We start from the raw sequence: 16860 nt of genomic DNA, 5'->3' as shown, positions 1-16860 counted from the left end.
GACTCTGAGAGTGCAGTTAGGCCTGCTAACCAGAGAGTGCCAGTGCTCTGAACCTTAAACATATATGTTTATTTGTCCTATACCCAATTGTCATAAGCTAACATATTCATAATTTCCTGATAAATGGTACCAGGATTACCCAGGGCCTGTAAATTAAGGTTTCCCCTCAGGGACTGAGGTACTGATTATGTCAACCTGAGTAGGACAAGGCAAAAAGTGTCTCCTAGCCAATGCAGACTGGTAGAGCAGTACAACTGCTAACTCAAATTTGCCGTTTAAAACAGCAGCAAAGTACAAACTACCTTTTTTATTCAATGTATGTAAGCCATCCGTTCAGCAGGCCTATCAAGTCCTAAGGCAGGGTGCAGCATATTAAATATAAGAACATGTGTTTTACATGTACTGACAGTAAAAACTCGGAATTGTCGTTTTTACTGTGAGAGAGACTGGTAGCCCCTTTGGCCATTACTGACAACTCAGCTGTGCTAACTTCTGAATGGGACTACCAAAGTTGGTACATTTAGCCCATATTAATGCTAGAGTCAAAATTAAGGTAACTCGTTACCACATGCAACTTTTAGAAAGTTGTCTCTCTGTTTCTCAAGTTTTTCAGTGGCCACTTGCAGATGCTGGTCATGAGACCGCCTTTTGTCCACCTGGGAAGACATGTCAACGGCTCCCAGGGCAGGTAACAAAAGAGGCATGCCTCTGGAGAAGGTGTTACCTCCTCCTGGAAGAAAGGCAACACTGGGTGTTAGTCCAAAAGGCAAGCTTCAAAGGGCAAGCAGCCTTTAAAGGACACATAGTAACCATACTCAAGAGGGGTTGCTCTTTTGTCTGGGTAGACAGACAGAGAGGGGGACACACTGGCCAAACTTTTTTTTCATGGGTGTGAAGCCCTCAGGTAACCATACTTCTAAGTTGGGCGACCGAGTTCCACACCGCAAGAGAAGAGTTCTGCCATCTTATGAGTGGACAGAATAGAGCAATCTTAGATAGCTAGATGCAACTATGAAAGAGTGTCCATCTCAGTCACTTTTGCTCTCATGTGATTTGTAATCTGTACCCTTTTTAGAATACAGTCTTTTACGTAAATTTAAGCCTGATGCACAAGTTACTACTTGTGTAACGATATATCTGTAAGAGACATTAGTTAGTATTAGATTCCTTACCTTAGAATATCCCCAGGCGTCAGACTGGATCCGGAAATTTTTTGCGTAGCAGTACCCTTGCGCGTCGGTAGGCGTCGTCTGCGTTTCCGCGTCCGTCGTCGGCGTCGTGGGCGCAGTGATGATGTCGTCGGAGTACTTAGACACCGCCTCCGCGTGCTGACGTCAGTTCTTAGACACAGCTTTTCCGCGCCAGAAGCGCTGAGCCATGTTAAAAACCAACACTGGTGCCATTGAAACTAGGGCCCTGAAAGGGGATAACCCTAACCCTAGATATCGGTTCGCAGAACGGGGAGGATGGGTGGGTCGGTAAGGAATCTAATACTAACTAATGTCTCTTACAGATATATCGTTACACAAGTAGTAACTTTTGCATCTGAAAGAGACACGTTAGTATTAGATTCCTTACCTTAGAATAGATACCCCAGCAATACCAACCCCGGTGGTGGGTCTGCGAACCAATAATCACACCAGAAAGTCCTGGAGGACAGAACGGCCAAAGAAGTCATCCCTCCGGACTTGGCTGTCCAGGCAGTAGTGTCTTGCAAACGTGTGCAGCGATGCCCACGTAGCTGCCTGACAGATGTCTTGTAAGAGCACTCCCCGGCCAGGGTAGTTGTAGTCGCCGTGGCTCGGGTGGAATGAGCCCGCAATCCAACAGGGGGCTCCTTTTTAGCCAAGGAGTAACATGCCTGGATACACAAGATGATCCAACGGGAGATGGTCCTCTTGTGCACCGCTTTCCCCTTCTTAGCGCCCACGTAACCAACAAAGAGTTGGTCATCCACCCGGAACTGGCGTGTGCGATCTAAATAGAACGAGAGCGCACATTTTGGGTCCAGACGGTGGAGCCGCTCTTCCTCTTTAGAGGGATGCGGAGGCGGGAAGAAGGTTGGCAAGGTGATAGACTGCCCGATGTGGAAGGCCGTGACAACCTTGGGCAGGAAAGATGGCTTAGTACGCAACACCACTTTGTCCGGATGGACAGAAAGGAAAGGTGGAGTACAAGAAAGAGCCTGGAGTACAAGAAAGAGCCTGGAGCTCACTCACTCTCCTGGCAGAGGTGATGGCAACCAGGAAAGCAGTCTTCAGAGTTAGAAGGCGGAGAGGACAGTTGTGAAGTGGCTCAAAGTGAGCGCACATCAGAAAAGTAAGAACCAGGTTCAAGTCCCACTGAGGCATCACAAACGGAACAGGAGGAAACGTGTGTGTTATGCCCTTTAGAAATCTATTTACAATAGGGGACTTGAACAAAGAAGGTTGATCAGGCAGCCTCAGAAAGGCTGAAAGGGCAGAAAGGTAGCCCTTGATAGTGCCCAGAGCAGAGCCCTGCTGGGCAAGAGAAAGAAGGAAGAGAAGAACCTCAGAGAGAGGGGCAGCAAGAGGATCTACAGCCTTTGCTGTGCACCATGCCACAAATCTGTTCCACCTGCAGGCGTATACCGACTTTGTGGAGGGACGCCTGGCTGCCAGAAAGACGTTACAGACTTCAGGAGGCAAGTCAAATGGCCTCAACTGTCGCCGCTCAATCTCCAAGCATAGAGGTGGAGACTGGACAGGTTCGGGTGGAGGACCGTCCCCTGTTGCTGGGACAGAAGGTCCTCCTGAAGAGGCAGACGAACCGGGGGATCGACTGACATACTGAGTAGCTCTGGATACCAGTACCTTCGTGCCTAGTCCGGAGCCACAAGGATAACTTGGGCCCGGTCGCGCTTGATCTTCTTTAGCACTCTGGGCAGAAGTGGTATAGGCGGAAAGGCGTACAACAGACCGCAACTCCACACGCGACGAAAAGCGTCGCCGAGCGAGTGCCGCCTTGGAAATTCCAACGCGCAGAACTGATGACATTGCACGTTCTCTTCAGTGGCGAATAGATCTAACCAAGGCTCTCCCCATTGCTGAAAGAGGCCTTGCGCCACGTCCAAATTCAGACGCCATTCGTGATCCATCATGCACCGACGGCTGAGCGCGTCCGCCCTGGCGTTCAGAGAATCTGCCAGGTGTTGAGCCACCAGGGTCACGCCCTGGCGTTCCAGCCATTGCCAGAGGCGCAGAGCCTCCTGGCAAAGGGTCCACGACCCCACCCCGCCCTGTTTGTTGCAGTACCACATGGCGGTGGTGTTGTCCGTGAACACCTGCACTACACTCCCCCGGACAGAGGGGAGGAATGCCTTCAGTGCTAGACGAATCGCCCGTAACTCCAACAGGTCGATGTGGAGCCGGGCCTCCGCCGGAGACCAGAGGCCTCTGATCTCCGCCTCTCCCATGTGGCCACCCCAGCCCTGGAGGGACGCGTCCGTCACAACTACGTGCTCCGGTTGGGGAAGGGAGAGGGATCTGCCGCTGACCCAATCGCGGTCCGTGAGCCACCACTGCAGCTGTCTCGCAGTGCCCTCCGAGATCAGGACGTGGTCGGACAGGTTGCCGTGATGCTGGGCCCACTGAAACTTCAGGTCCCACTGTAGAGCCCGCATACGCCACCTGGCGTGATGCACCAGTAGGATGCAGGAGGCCATCAGGCCCAGAAGCCGCAGCGTCAACCTGACCGAGACCCGGGATAACGGCTGAAAGATGGGAATCAGAGCCTGAATATCCCGGACCCGCTGTTCGGGTGGATAAACCCAAAACCGCGCCGAGTCGAGAACCGCTCCGATGAAAAGGAGCTTCTGAGAGGGGCACAGGTGTGACTTTGGCACATTGATGGAGAACCCCAGCCGGTACAGGAGATCTGCCGTAGTCTGGAGGTGGCTGACGACTGTCTGGGGCGAGCCCGCCTTCAACAACCAGTCGTTGAGGTAGGGGAAGACTGAAACCCCTAACCTGCGCAGATCAGCTGCGACCACCGCCATCACCTTTGTGAACACCCGTGGGGAGCTGGTAAGGCCGAAGGGGAGCACGGTATACTGAAAGTGCTCGTGGCCAATTATGAACCGCAGGTAGCGCCGGTGGGCCGGCAGGACGGGGATGTGTAAATAAGCGTCCTGCAAGTCCAACGCTACCATCCAGTCTCCTGGGTCCAGGGCAGCTAGGACCTGAGCCAGTGTCAGCATTTTGAACTTCTCCTTCCGGAGGAATCCGTTGATGTTGAGGTCCAAGATAGGGCGTAGGCCCCCTTTGCCCTTCTTGGGTACCAGAAAGTAGTGGGAGTAGCAACCACACCCTACTTCTAGCCCAGGAACGTGCTCGATGGCCCTCTTGGCCAAGAGGGCCTTAACTTTCTCCTGCAGAAGTCGCGAATGATCCCCCGATACATGGTGGTTCTGCGGTGGCATGGCTGGAGGAGTCACCTCGAAGGGGAGGGAGTAGCCCCTTCGGACAATTTGCAGCAACCACCTGTCCGATGTGACAGTGCGCCAGTGGAGGTGGTGATGGCGAACCCTGCCCACCACTGGCGTCACATGGGCCTGAAAGCACGGACTAGGAGAGTTTTGAGGCGGATGCTGCGGGGGAAGGTGTGGACTGACCTCGCCGTTGTTCCACGGCGGTTTCCACGGCCGCCACCGTGTTGGGTATTACCCTGCGGAGCGTGGCTGGCAGCACGTGTGGGTACACCCCTTCCGTGGCAACGAAAGGAGTGAAAGGCAGCCGATTGCTGGCGTGGGGCCGAGAGGCCCAAGGACTTGGCCGTAGCCCTGGAGTCTTTAAAGCGCTTAAGCGCATGGTATGCCTTGTCGCCAAAGAGGCGACGGCCATCAAACGGCATGTCCATAAGAGGGTTTTGGACATCGGCCGAAAAGTTGGCGGACCTCAACCAGGCGTGGCGTCTGACCGCCACCGTCGTTGCCATCGCTCTACCTAGTGAGTCGGTGGTATCCAGCCCACACCGGATAGAATATTTGGCTGCATCCCGGCCCTCCACAAGGGCTTGGCCGAGTTTGGCCCGTACCTCCAACGGACACTCTGGCAGCAATTCCGCAACCGTATCCCACAGAGAGTGGGTGTAGCGGCCCAAGAGGCATGCGGTATTGGAAGACCGCAATTCCAAACTAAGGGACGAGAAGATCTTTTTACCGTACTGCTCGTACCTCTTGGATTCCCTGTCCGGCGGTGCCGACGGGAATGCGGTCTGGGAATTGGAGGACTGGATGACCAGACTCTCGGGGGTGGGGTGGCTGGACAGGAAACATGGGTCGCCCGGTCCGGGCGGTGGCGTCTGGCCACGTTCCTATCTACGGGCGAACCCGTAGCGGGCTTGGACCAAGTGCCCAAAAGAACGTCCGTTAAGGCCTCGTTAAACGGCAGCAGAGGCTCGGCTGAGCATGACTGCGGCTTAAGGACCTCAGTGAGGAGGTTAGCCCTCACGGCCACGACGGGGAGCTCAAGGCCCAAGGCCTTGGCTGCCCTCATCAACACCACACTATAGGTTGCCCCCTCCTCCGTAGCCACGGTGGGAGGCGAGACAAAGCCAGTGTCAGGCGAAGTGTCTATACCACTGGCCTCCCCAAGTTCACCTGCCCAGTCCTCATGAGACTGGCATTCACGTGCCAGAGGGTCCTCAGACCCCTCCCAATCCTCCTCATCACCCATCTCCTTTTAGTCCGGTTCAACAAAGGATGGGTCCGGTTCATGGAAAGTAAACTCTCCGAACGGCGTCATAATCGGCGCCGGGCGGCGCCGCTTCGTCGCCGGAACCGGGTCGAGTGAGGTATCGGGGACGGCGCCGCCTGAGGACGGCGCCGGTGGTGACACCCGAGGGGACGGCGCCGGGGAGGTCGTTAAATCCACCGGCGACAACCCTGATCCGGAACCGGATCCAGTGGGGCCCGAAGGCGCCGGGCCCGAAGGCGCCGGCTGCGTCGGAGCTGAAGCACCCGACGGCGTCGGGCCGGAGCCGCCGACCCGCTAGGACCCCCAGACGGGACCGCTGGGCCCGAAGGCGCCGCGGAGCCCGTCGGAGGAGAGAGGGCCCTCATGGCCATGAGGAACCGCTCGATCTCCTCCGGCGTCGCGTTAGGCCCAGGGACCGAAGGGTATGAAGCCGGACGCGGCGCCTGCGACTCCGACGGAGCCGCGTGGGCGGTGTCACCTGAACCCCCGGCCGCGTCGGGGGGGGGGGGGTCGGAAGAGCGATGACGTCTCTTCGACTTCTTGTGCTTACCTCACGACTTCGACCCAGAGGAGTGATGTCGACTCCCGGAGCTATGATGGCTTCGCTCCCGCGACCGGTCCCTCGACCTCCGTCCGGACCGGGACCTCTCTTGGCGCGGGGCCGACTGCCGGAGTTCGAGCCACTTACGGGACCGCTCCCGTCTAGCCTTCGAAGTCAGGGCTCGGCAGTCGGAACAGGCCTTGTCGTCGTGGTCGACGCCGAGACAGTGGAGACACCGACGGTGAGGGTCCGTCACCGACATCAGTCGGTCGCAATCCTCACAGGGCTTGAAACCAGGCATCCCTACCAGCACCGATTAGGAGTCGAAGACTCGAAAAAGGAGATCAAAAAGATCAAAAAGAGAGTTAGTCAAAAAGTGACTAAGGTACCACTTTTTCCGGATCTGCGCTGCTGGCGCAGAAAAAAGAAGAACTGACATCAGCACGCGGAGGCGGCGTCTAAGTACTCCGACGACGTCATCACGGCGCCCACGACGGACGCGGAGCCGCAGACGACGCCTACCGACGCGCAAGGGTACTGCTACGGAAAAAAATTCCGGATCCAGTCTGACGCCTGGGGATATTCTAAGGTAAGGAATCTAATACTAACGTGTCTCTTTCAGATTAAGTATACACCCGTGCTGAATTGTATATCTCTGTTGAATTTTGTCAATTTTTTCATTTGATTCTCTGCATAATGTATTAATTTATTTTTTACATTGGTTGTCAATAAGTCACTATTTGGGATTAGTTAATTCATGTTTTGAAATTACAGAAAGCTCAGATCTAAAAAAGAATCCCTTGAGGGCATCTTTACCTGAACTTTCTAAAAGTGGCATTTAAAGAATTGTAATTTAAAATCTGACTTCACCATTAGTTAGGATTTTAAATTAGGATTCCGGAGACACCAAACATGAACTAGTTATTTCTTCACAATTGGATATTATGTGTATGAATTGGAATAACACAACTCCAATGTGGTCCTATGTGAGAGATAGGCCTTAATGCAGTGCAAAATAAATGTAAGAGTTTTTCACTACCAGGAAATGTCAAGCATAAGTACATGTCCTACTTTTTATATATTGGTGACATTTGTATTAAACGAAAGCTTTGGGCCTGGCAAAAAGGTTTATTTTGCCAGGTTGAAATGGTAGTTTCAAACTGCACACACAGACTCTGCAATGGCAGGCCTGAGACATATTTAAAGGGCCACTTAAGTGAGAGGCAGAATGAATGCTGCTGATCCCGTGGTAGCATTTAATTTACAGGCCCTGGACACAAGTAATGCCAATTTACTACCGACTTATAAGTAAATTAAATATAGCAATTAGGGACAAGCCAATTTGACCATGTTTTCAGGAGAGAGCACATGTACTTTTAGCACTGGTAAGCAGTGGTAAAGTGCTCAGACTCTGAAGGCCAGCAACAATGGAGGAGGAAGGCAAAAAGTTGGGGGAGGTAGACCACCCTAAGGCTGACATGTCTAACAGAGCCTTAAAGAAGGTCATGGGAAATGTAGCTTTGCCGGCAGAATGTAAGAGAACAGAAGACCTGCCAGACCCCTTATCAGAAGGGGACTGGAGCAGAGCCTGTGCACAGATACGAGAGGTATCTAGCAATGTTTAGTTCAAACTTCCACATTTCTACATACTGTACAGCACCTATTTCACGCCAACAAGGCTTCCCAAAAGTTATATGGCTAGGCCCAACGTATGTCCACAATTTGGGTAAGTGGTTTCTGGACATCATTTGGGGCTACACCATGGTAGAGGGAAATAGTTCAGAGAGTGAGGGAGGTGTCAGGCATTATAACTAGAGACATCAGTCAGGGACTGCCTCTTGGGTGTTATCCCCGCCCCCTTCAACTTGCTGCACTGAAGTTGTTACAGGCAAACAGAAGAACTGCAATACAATGATTGTTCAATAATGGACCCACTGTACAGGCATGGATTAGGCACATAATCACAAAAGAGAAGGTCAAGGCAACAAAGTCCAGCACCAGCTACAGTAACGTGTTGTAGCTACAGTGTTGGAATTAAGCTTAGGTGCAAAGAACCCAAGAAGCGACCCTCATACATCCCAAAGAGGGTGGTCTTGCACTCTAAAAAACAACAAAATAGGTGAGTAGTAGCAGCTATTAGTGTCCAAAGGTCAAACACAAATATGGAATTAAATCTTCCCAAGTGAAAGTACAGTAGTCGATGTAATTTGATTGCAGACAACGATTCCTTTTATTCTTTTATTTCTTGACAAATTTCGTAAAAACACATCACGCTATGGACAAGACTGCTGATGCGTTTTGTCCCCCTTGGGACTTCTTCAGGGCTTGATAAGTAATAGACATGATTCGCCTATTCCTTACAATATAGCGAAATGTAGATATATCAAGTAAGTGGGATAGGTGTCTCCCTAAGGTATTCCAAGTGGCGTCCGGTTCGGAAAAATTTAGGTATTAGGCACATGTCAAAACGGATATTCAAAGGCAAGACTCATGCAGGAGGTAAGGATGGAAGGGCTCATGATCAAATGATATGGGTGGACGTATTGCAGGAGTTGGTAAATCTCACAATGGTAGAGTCAACCACATAGGGCTTTAGTGCAACCAAATAGACTTTAAAAGTAGAAATACCTGAAATGCGGACTGAAGGATCCTGAATTGGCAGGGAGGCACATTTGAACCTTAATATGGTAGAGGATGCATGGTTTACATGCTACTAATTATTGCATCCACATTTATAAAGTGAGGACATTGATGTAAGCTGTTGCTGCCAATACACTGAGACCTTGCTATAGGAATTAACATCAAAAGCAAAAACTGTGATTTTGAAATCTCTGCCCTGCTGCTGGTTTTGGGTTTTTGAGGGCTATTTGCAAGACAAGGTTTGTACCGGTCATCTGGAAAATTAAATGAAATGAAGATTACAACAAATAATGGTAAAACTGAAATTAGTGTTATGCAGAGGCCTGCAATGCAAGTTTGAGTCATAGTTTCAGGAAAGGGGAACTGTAGGTGAGCACAGGTCAGTATGCAATCTACAGCCAATGAAAGATGTCCTAAAATCTGCTCATACTACCTCCTTTACACAAATAGAAGGCAGCACATTTTGCGCTAGGGCTACACCTAGGTGTGCAATCCAAATGACACTTACCTAATACATGTTGAATATTCACGTATTATTTTTGTGAATTCGCACATGTGCAAATGTGCTTTTTTTCACACAATTGTCACACATGCAGATTTTGAACAAAACATTTGCGATTCTGGTGCCAGCTGTCCTGTCTTTCAGCCTTTGTAGTCTCAAACTCCACAGCAGCTTCAGTTTGCAGGAAAATTAAGTAGATCTTTAGCACATTTGTTTTTTTCACAGTTGAAATTACTCTTCTTACAACTGGTGTAGTACCTGCAGATATGGTTTTCTGCAAGCAACCTTTTGTGAGCTATTGTTGAAGCTGGACTTGCTGCTTGGCAACAAGTACATGAGAAGAAATCAGTATCCCAAGGAGCTTTGTGGAATGTTTAGACTCAGCCTGTTCAGAACATCATGTAGAAAGGATACTCTTCAAAAGGATCAATGACTCAAGAAGGCATACATGGATACGATTTAAGGCCTGGTGATTAGATGTAGTGCCTGTTAGGGTTTTGGAAATGGGCAGGTAGATTGGTCTACCTCATGTAGAATTCCCAGCATAGGTTCTGCTTAATAATCCTTTGTAAGCTGCTTTGCAACACAGATGAACTATCTAAAAGCACCCTTAAAGCGATTCAAGATGTTAAATAGGCCTGTTCTAGATAAGACGGGTTAAATCCATCATTCTTTTGCCCACTACGCCACCCCAGTTTGGACCCAGCCATATGTAAATCAGTCTTGACCCTGTGCCCCATGGGAACAGTCCAGACTGAACTGCCAGGCCAGGTGAATGTATGACATTGTTCTGCATTCTGTCCATCAATTGTTCTTTTTGCATTTGTCACCCCGAGCGGGACAGGTATGCCCAGACGTGTTTCCTGAGCTCTCCATGCCACTGGAGTCAAGCTATCCTGGCTGATGAGGGCTGAAAGCCCAAAACCGGTCCTAGGATGCTTGTTTTCAGTACAGGGAGGACCTGGCCTGGCAGTTCAGGCTGGACTGTTCCCATTGGGCGCAGGGTCAAGACTGATTTGCATACGGCTAGGTCCAAACTGGAATGGCGAGCAACAAAATGATGGATTTAGGCCCAGATCTCTATACTGGGTGAATGTGTGACAATGTTCTGCATTCTGTCTATCAATTGTTCTTTTTGCATTTGTCACCCCTAGTGGGACGGGTATGCCCAGAAGTGGGTCCTGTGCTCTCCATGCCACTGGAGTCAAGCTATCCTGGCTGATGAGGGCTGAAACCCCAAAACCGGTCCTAGGATGCTCGTTTCCAGTACAGGGAGGACCCGGCCTGGCAGTTCGGGCTGGACTGTTCCCATTGGGCCCAGGATCAAGACTGATTTGCATATGGCTGGTTCCAAACTGGAATGGCATGGTGAGCAAAAAAAATATGGATTTAGGCCCAGATCTCTGTACTGGGGTGAATGTATGACATTGTTCTGCATTCTGTCCATCAATTGTTCTTTTTGCAGTAAATCACCACACAGAGGATGTTACTTTCTTCTGCCCAATTAATTTAATTATCATGGCAAATTTTTATCAATGTATTAACACTAAGGTATAGCATAACAAGAGCTTACTGTTAATCAGGTCTTGCTTATAGGCCTTTTTATGGACAAGGAAATAATCTCAAATCATTCAAAGATAAATGCTTGAATCTGCCCGAAATTGGAGGAAACATTATAGCCACTACAGAGGTCGACCCTCAGCAAAAGGCACCAGAGATTCGTTCAATCACTTGCCCAGGTCAATGCAACATAGTCTTTTTGTACTAACACATTTAATCAAATATTAATTTCGAGATATGCCTTTTGGAGGTATTTTAGCAATGACATGTGAAGGAGTCTACTCTATTCTCCAGTGTACTAAAGAGAAATGTGTTACATAGACAGCATTTGAATTCATCAGTAACAGTCTCAGAATGGGTTAGTTTAGTGTACAGAAAAAGCAAAGGAGGTCCCCTTACTATCCAATCCGGGACAGGGGGAAAGTACAATCAAATGACAATGTCCCTAGCACAGAGTTCATACAGGGAAAGGGATATTGTGGTTGTCAGGAGCTCAAAGGAAACATACACGTAAGTCAACAGTGTCAGAAATCATATAAAAACAATTTAAATGCAAAACGTAAAAGCCCCAAAACAATTTTTTATAAAAATCTCATTTATTACAAACATGACAGTTAAATATTCATATTATTATTATAAAAAACTGAATCATATTAAAATCATATCCAAGAACCGAAAGGTTCAAGAGAGAACAGTTGTCGACACAGCATTTCCGTTTTATGCTTTAAAACACCTTCATCAGGACCGTTATTCTTAATACAAGGAACATACAATTAATTGACAATTCATAATATTTTTTCTATGCATTTCTATACAGAAATTTCTAACACCAAAGTCATAAAAGAAGTTACAAATCATTGTGGCATATTGTCAGCGTTACATTTTTCCAAGAAAAGAGGATATACATGTGTTAAAGCTCTGTACACAGTTTAAATGACAACCACAATGGAATCCCTATCTTAAGGCGATTAGATTATTATAAGAAGATGCAATAGTTAGGCAGTCGTGATAAAGAGGGAATATAAATGCATTGAACGTTTATATTGTCTACAGGTGGTCGCATCAAAAGACCCCCCTCATGAGGATTTCCCCTGACCATTACGCATGCTGACAAGTCGATAATTTTACTAATTGCAACAGCTCGCGTGGCCAAGATTCGGTATTCCGGTAAGGCACCAATTGCAAACCTTTTGGCATAATAATGAGGTCAACATGACTAGCATGCCCCTTATTCATTGGTCTCTTTCTGCTAAACTATTTTCAGAACCTGTTTTTAATCCGAAGAGATCGGTGGCTCCAGCACATATTAACTCATGCTGGTTCATGAATGAATAAAGGTAATTCATTCTACTATATAGAATTAACGATATAGACATCCCTAATAAGATTATGAACTCAGATGGTGACACTCTTTATTTCTAAGGCAGTCATCCAGATAAGAAGATTGAATCTCCCTTAATGCTGTGCACATTGGATGTCACTAGAAATATAAAAAAGAAAGAAATGTAGGACCTTCCCTTTTGGCACACCCTGCATGTGATACTGAGGTATGTTTCCCATGCAGAACTATTGAATAACTCTTTAAATAATGTATAGATATACTTATGCTATACAACACTCTTAAGATAAGGATTCCATTGTGGTTGTCATTTAAACTGTGTAGAGAGCTTTAACACATGTATATCCTCTTTTCTTGGAAAAATGTAACGCTGGCAATATGCCACAATGATTTGTAACTTCTTTTATGACTTTGGTGTTAGGAATTTCTGCATTGAAATGCATAGAAAAAATATTATGAATTGTCAATTAATTGTATGTTCCTTGTATTTAGAATAACGGCCCTGATGCAAGTGTTTTAAAGCATAAAACGGAAACGCTGCGTCGACAACTGTTCTCTCTTGAACCTTTCGGTTCTTGGATATGATTTTAATATGATTCTGTTTTTTATAATAATGATATGAATATTTAACTGTCATGTTTGTAATAAATGAGATATTTTTATAAAACATTTTTTGGGGCTTTTATGTTTTGAATTTAAATTGTTTTTATATGATTTTTCTGACACTGTTGACTTACGTGTATGTTTCCTTTGAGCTCCTGACAACCACAATATCCCTTTCCCCGTTACTTTAGTGTACCCCATTCTCTAAGCCATCAACTTCCAGTTTTTTTAACCTTGATTGTAGCAATTGAAATTAGTGTTTCACTTTGTTAAAAAAGTGTAAGAGACTGGCTTTTTTGTAAATCAGTTCTTGTCTTCCTGGTATGAAGAAGTAATACATCTTCCTGTCTCATTGTTCATAACTTTCCTCCCCTAAATAGTCAAGCACCATACCAGGTGGGAAATGCCATGGATCTAGAAGCCAATAATCTAATTATAAACTGGTTGTTCATTAGGAGGTTTCTGGCATCTTCCTAGCTGCAACCACTTTACTAGATACTCTGTTCTTCCTCTTCCTCAGAGTCAGATACTGTAACTCTGGCTCCCTATTACCTGACCGATATAAACACCAGGAGACACACTGCTCTGTCACTCAGCTTTGCGTCTGGAGTTTTCAACACCTGTACAAATGATAGACCATCATTAAACACTTTCTCATCGACTATAAACCTCCAGCAACAATTAAAGTTGTAATAACTGATGCTTCAAGTTCCCTTACAGGAAACAAGTCCACCAGCAACCCTTGATGGCTGTCCATAAATATCTCAAAAGACTCATACACTGATATGTCTGAAGCTATTTACTTCAATGAGTTATCGGATTTCATTCTCTCTGCTGTAGGACCTGTTGGCAATAAGAACCAGTTCTAGTTAAGATTAGAGTTGAGAGCCAGTTAAAAAGCACCAACACTATCTAGATCTGCAAACCTGTCATGAAAATATTCATCATCTCATTCAACATATGCTAAATGTATAGGGTCCAAGAAAAAATACTCACTTAAGGTAATCCAAAGCTTCTTCATCAACACTTACAATACGAATAGTTAGAACATTTTTTTCCTTAACACTTTCTGAAAGGCTAACTTGATCAGCAGTCGAAAAGGTCAGATTTGCACCCTGCGTGGGATATGAAAGTAAAAACAAATAAATGTAAGAAAATGTTACAAAGCTGAAAACTATAATTTCTTCACAATCCTTGTAGATTTACTTTTTCATATTCTTATAAAAATATTTTTTTGATGCTTTTTAAAAATATTTTCATGCTTACTTACTCGGGGAAGGAAATACAGGGGAGGAGAGAACATACAGTAAAGGGATTTTAATCAACAGTTCATCAGAGATCTACATCCATAACGATAGTAGATCAATTAATGCTTGATATTAAATAGTACGAAAAAGGGCACAGGTGTACATAGTTCATAAATGTTGAATATAACAGCTGAAAATGCAAATGAGTGAAATGCCAAGTGGTTTATAACAAACAGTACCAAAACCTGGCTTCAACATCACCCCATTCTTAAAGTTCTAGATACATGCCTTTGCATGAATGCTAAAGTTCTTAAAAGGTCACACAGCAGCCTCTCCACGTGGCATTTGCAACAAGACAGCTATCAGTCGCATATGAGAGAGGCCATAGCTCACTACTGGGATGACAACGATAGGCCCGAAACTGACGACATGACCCTGTGGGAGGCACTGAAACCGGTGCTTCGCGGTGTAGATATTGCTCGGTGTGCTGCAGACCGTAGGACCCGCAGGGGAGCCATAGAGGAGGCAGCGGATCAGGTCCGAGATCTAGAGGCGGAGTGTACAGCGGGGGGAAGTGTGGATGCTGTAGGGCACCTGCTACAATTGCAGCAATCCCTATTGCTGGATGAGGCTCGTCAATTGTGGTTGGCTACGCAAAGTAGGATATACCAATGGGGGGATAAATCTAGCACGATGCTGAATAGGCTCTGCCAAGGTGCCTTCCAGCCACACTCCCTGCCGGGACTCCGGAATGAGGCTGGGGATCCTGTGACGGCCCCCGAGGCCCTGGCTGCTAGCTTTGCGCATTACTATGCGGCCCAATACACCCCCCAGGAGTCTCTTCCAGAAGAGGAGGTCAATAAATTCCTTGCGGACCTTCCACCCCGGGTGCTTTCGGATGAAGGACGTGCTCGGCTTGAACTCCCGCTATCAGCGGAGGAGCTGGGGACGGCGCTAGGGGAACTGAACACTGGTAAGGCCCCCGGGCCCAATGGCTTCCCGTGTGAGTTCATGAAAACGTTTCATCTCCAGCTGGGAATGCGCTATAGAAAGGCACTAGAGGCGGCCAGAGAGTGTGGGCGCATCCCGGCGGACTGGCGACACGCTGAGGTGGTGGTCTTCTGTAAACCTGGGAGGCCCCAGGAACGTCATGAATCATACAGACCGATTTCACTCCTCAATGTTGAGGCAAAAATTCTGGCCAAGGCCCTAGCTAATCGTCTCCTCCCGTATATATCAGACTTAGTCCACCCAGACCAGGCCAGGTTTATGCCCCACAGGGCAACGAGACATAACATCAGACGCGCGCAGTTGGTAGTGCGGGCAGCCAAGATTCCAGCGGCACTTCTCCTGGCCGATATCGATAGAGATTTTGATTAGGTGAGTTGGATATATCTCCGAGCGCTCTTGTCTCACCTGAACCTTGGACCCCATTTTCTTTCGTACCTGCAACTACTGTATACGGATCTGACGGCATCTGTGAGAGTGGCGGGAGCAGTCTCCAGCCCCTTCCCTATAGGCCGAGGCACCCGGCAGGGCTGCCCCCTTTCACCCTATTTATTTGCCCTGGCCATGGAGCCGCTGGCGGCGTGGGTGCGGATGGACGCGCAGCTGCGAGGCGTTGAGTGGGAGGCGGTGCCGTCGGATAGAATCGCGCTCTACGCCGATGACGTTCTTTTCTTCCTCACGGACCTAAATAGATCGGGGCCCAGGGTGCTTGAAATAATGCGAATATTTGGCGAGGTGTCTGGTCTCCACTTAAACGTACGGAAATCTACGCTGTGGGTGCTGGTTGAGCGTGGGGGCATAGGATCCTGGGCATCGGCATTACAAGAGGCGGCTGGGGGCATTAAATACCTGGGCGTATTCCTGACCGATGTGCCCGGAGTCTCTTGGGCACGCAATGTGTTGCCTGTTTGGGACAAAGTACGTTCAGATATGAAAACACGGTCCAGGATGCCCCTGAATATTTACGGCTGCTCGGCCATATTCAAGATGGTGGCTCTCCCACGTTTTCTCTATCAATTACAAAATCATCCGTATCCTATTTCGCCGCAGTGGTTTAGACAGGTAAACTCGGCGTTGAGCCAGTTCCTCTGGGCCGGTGGGGTGGCAAGAGTGGCGCTCCGCACATGTTTCCTCTCCACCTATTGTGGGGGTCTGGCCACATCAGTCGTTCTGTCTTATTACCAAGCGTCTCATCTCTTGGTCCTAAATGAGTGTTGGTATGGGGACCGGGGTGACCCGACCTACGCCCTTGAGAGATACCTGATGGACCCAGACACGCTACACACCATTCTGTACTCGGCGGCCATCAGAAAGAGGCTCCCGGTGGTTACCCAAGTGGTCTTCCAGGTGTGGCGTGGAGCTCTACGCCGAATGGGGTGGTGGAACACACTGACGAGGGAAACCCCATTATGGCACAATGGAAGGCTTCCGGCACTGGGGTCCTTACGGGGATTCGGTGGCTGGGATGCGATTGGAATATCGGCGTTGGGCCACGTCATGAAAGGCACGACCCTTAAATCGTTCCAAACATTGAGAGAAGAATATGATATGCCCCGTACTCAGTTCTTTAGATACCTGCAGCTCCGACACGCCTTGTCCCCCGCCCTGGCTGGCTTGGACTCCTTGCCTGAGTTCAGTCCCCTGGAAGCAAAGGTCTTTATGGGGGAATTAGAAACTAAGAAAATATCTAATATATATCAGAC

The 16860-nt window shown here is 48.1% G+C and overlaps 1 protein-coding gene across 3 annotated transcripts in view; it reads right to left on the bottom strand.

The window, feature by feature from the left end:
* Window positions 1–16860, bottom strand: part of CAPS2 (calcyphosine 2) — an 887654-nt gene that overhangs the window by 334957 nt on the left and 535837 nt on the right. For all 3 annotated transcript variants that reach the window (XM_078678143.1, XM_078678133.1, XM_078678152.1), the window contains one exon: window positions 13899–14017. In XM_078678143.1, coding sequence (XP_078534269.1) covers window positions 13899–14017 — 119 coding nt within the window. The remainder of the gene's footprint in view (window positions 1–13898; window positions 14018–16860) is intronic.

The sequence above is a fragment of the Lissotriton helveticus genome, chromosome 1_1 (assembly GCF_964261635.1).
Source record: "Lissotriton helveticus chromosome 1_1, aLisHel1.1, whole genome shotgun sequence".
Taxonomy (NCBI): Eukaryota; Metazoa; Chordata; class Amphibia; order Caudata; family Salamandridae; genus Lissotriton; species Lissotriton helveticus.
The sequence above is the reverse complement of the archived record's forward strand: the minus strand, read 5'-3'. Positions and strand labels throughout refer to the sequence as shown.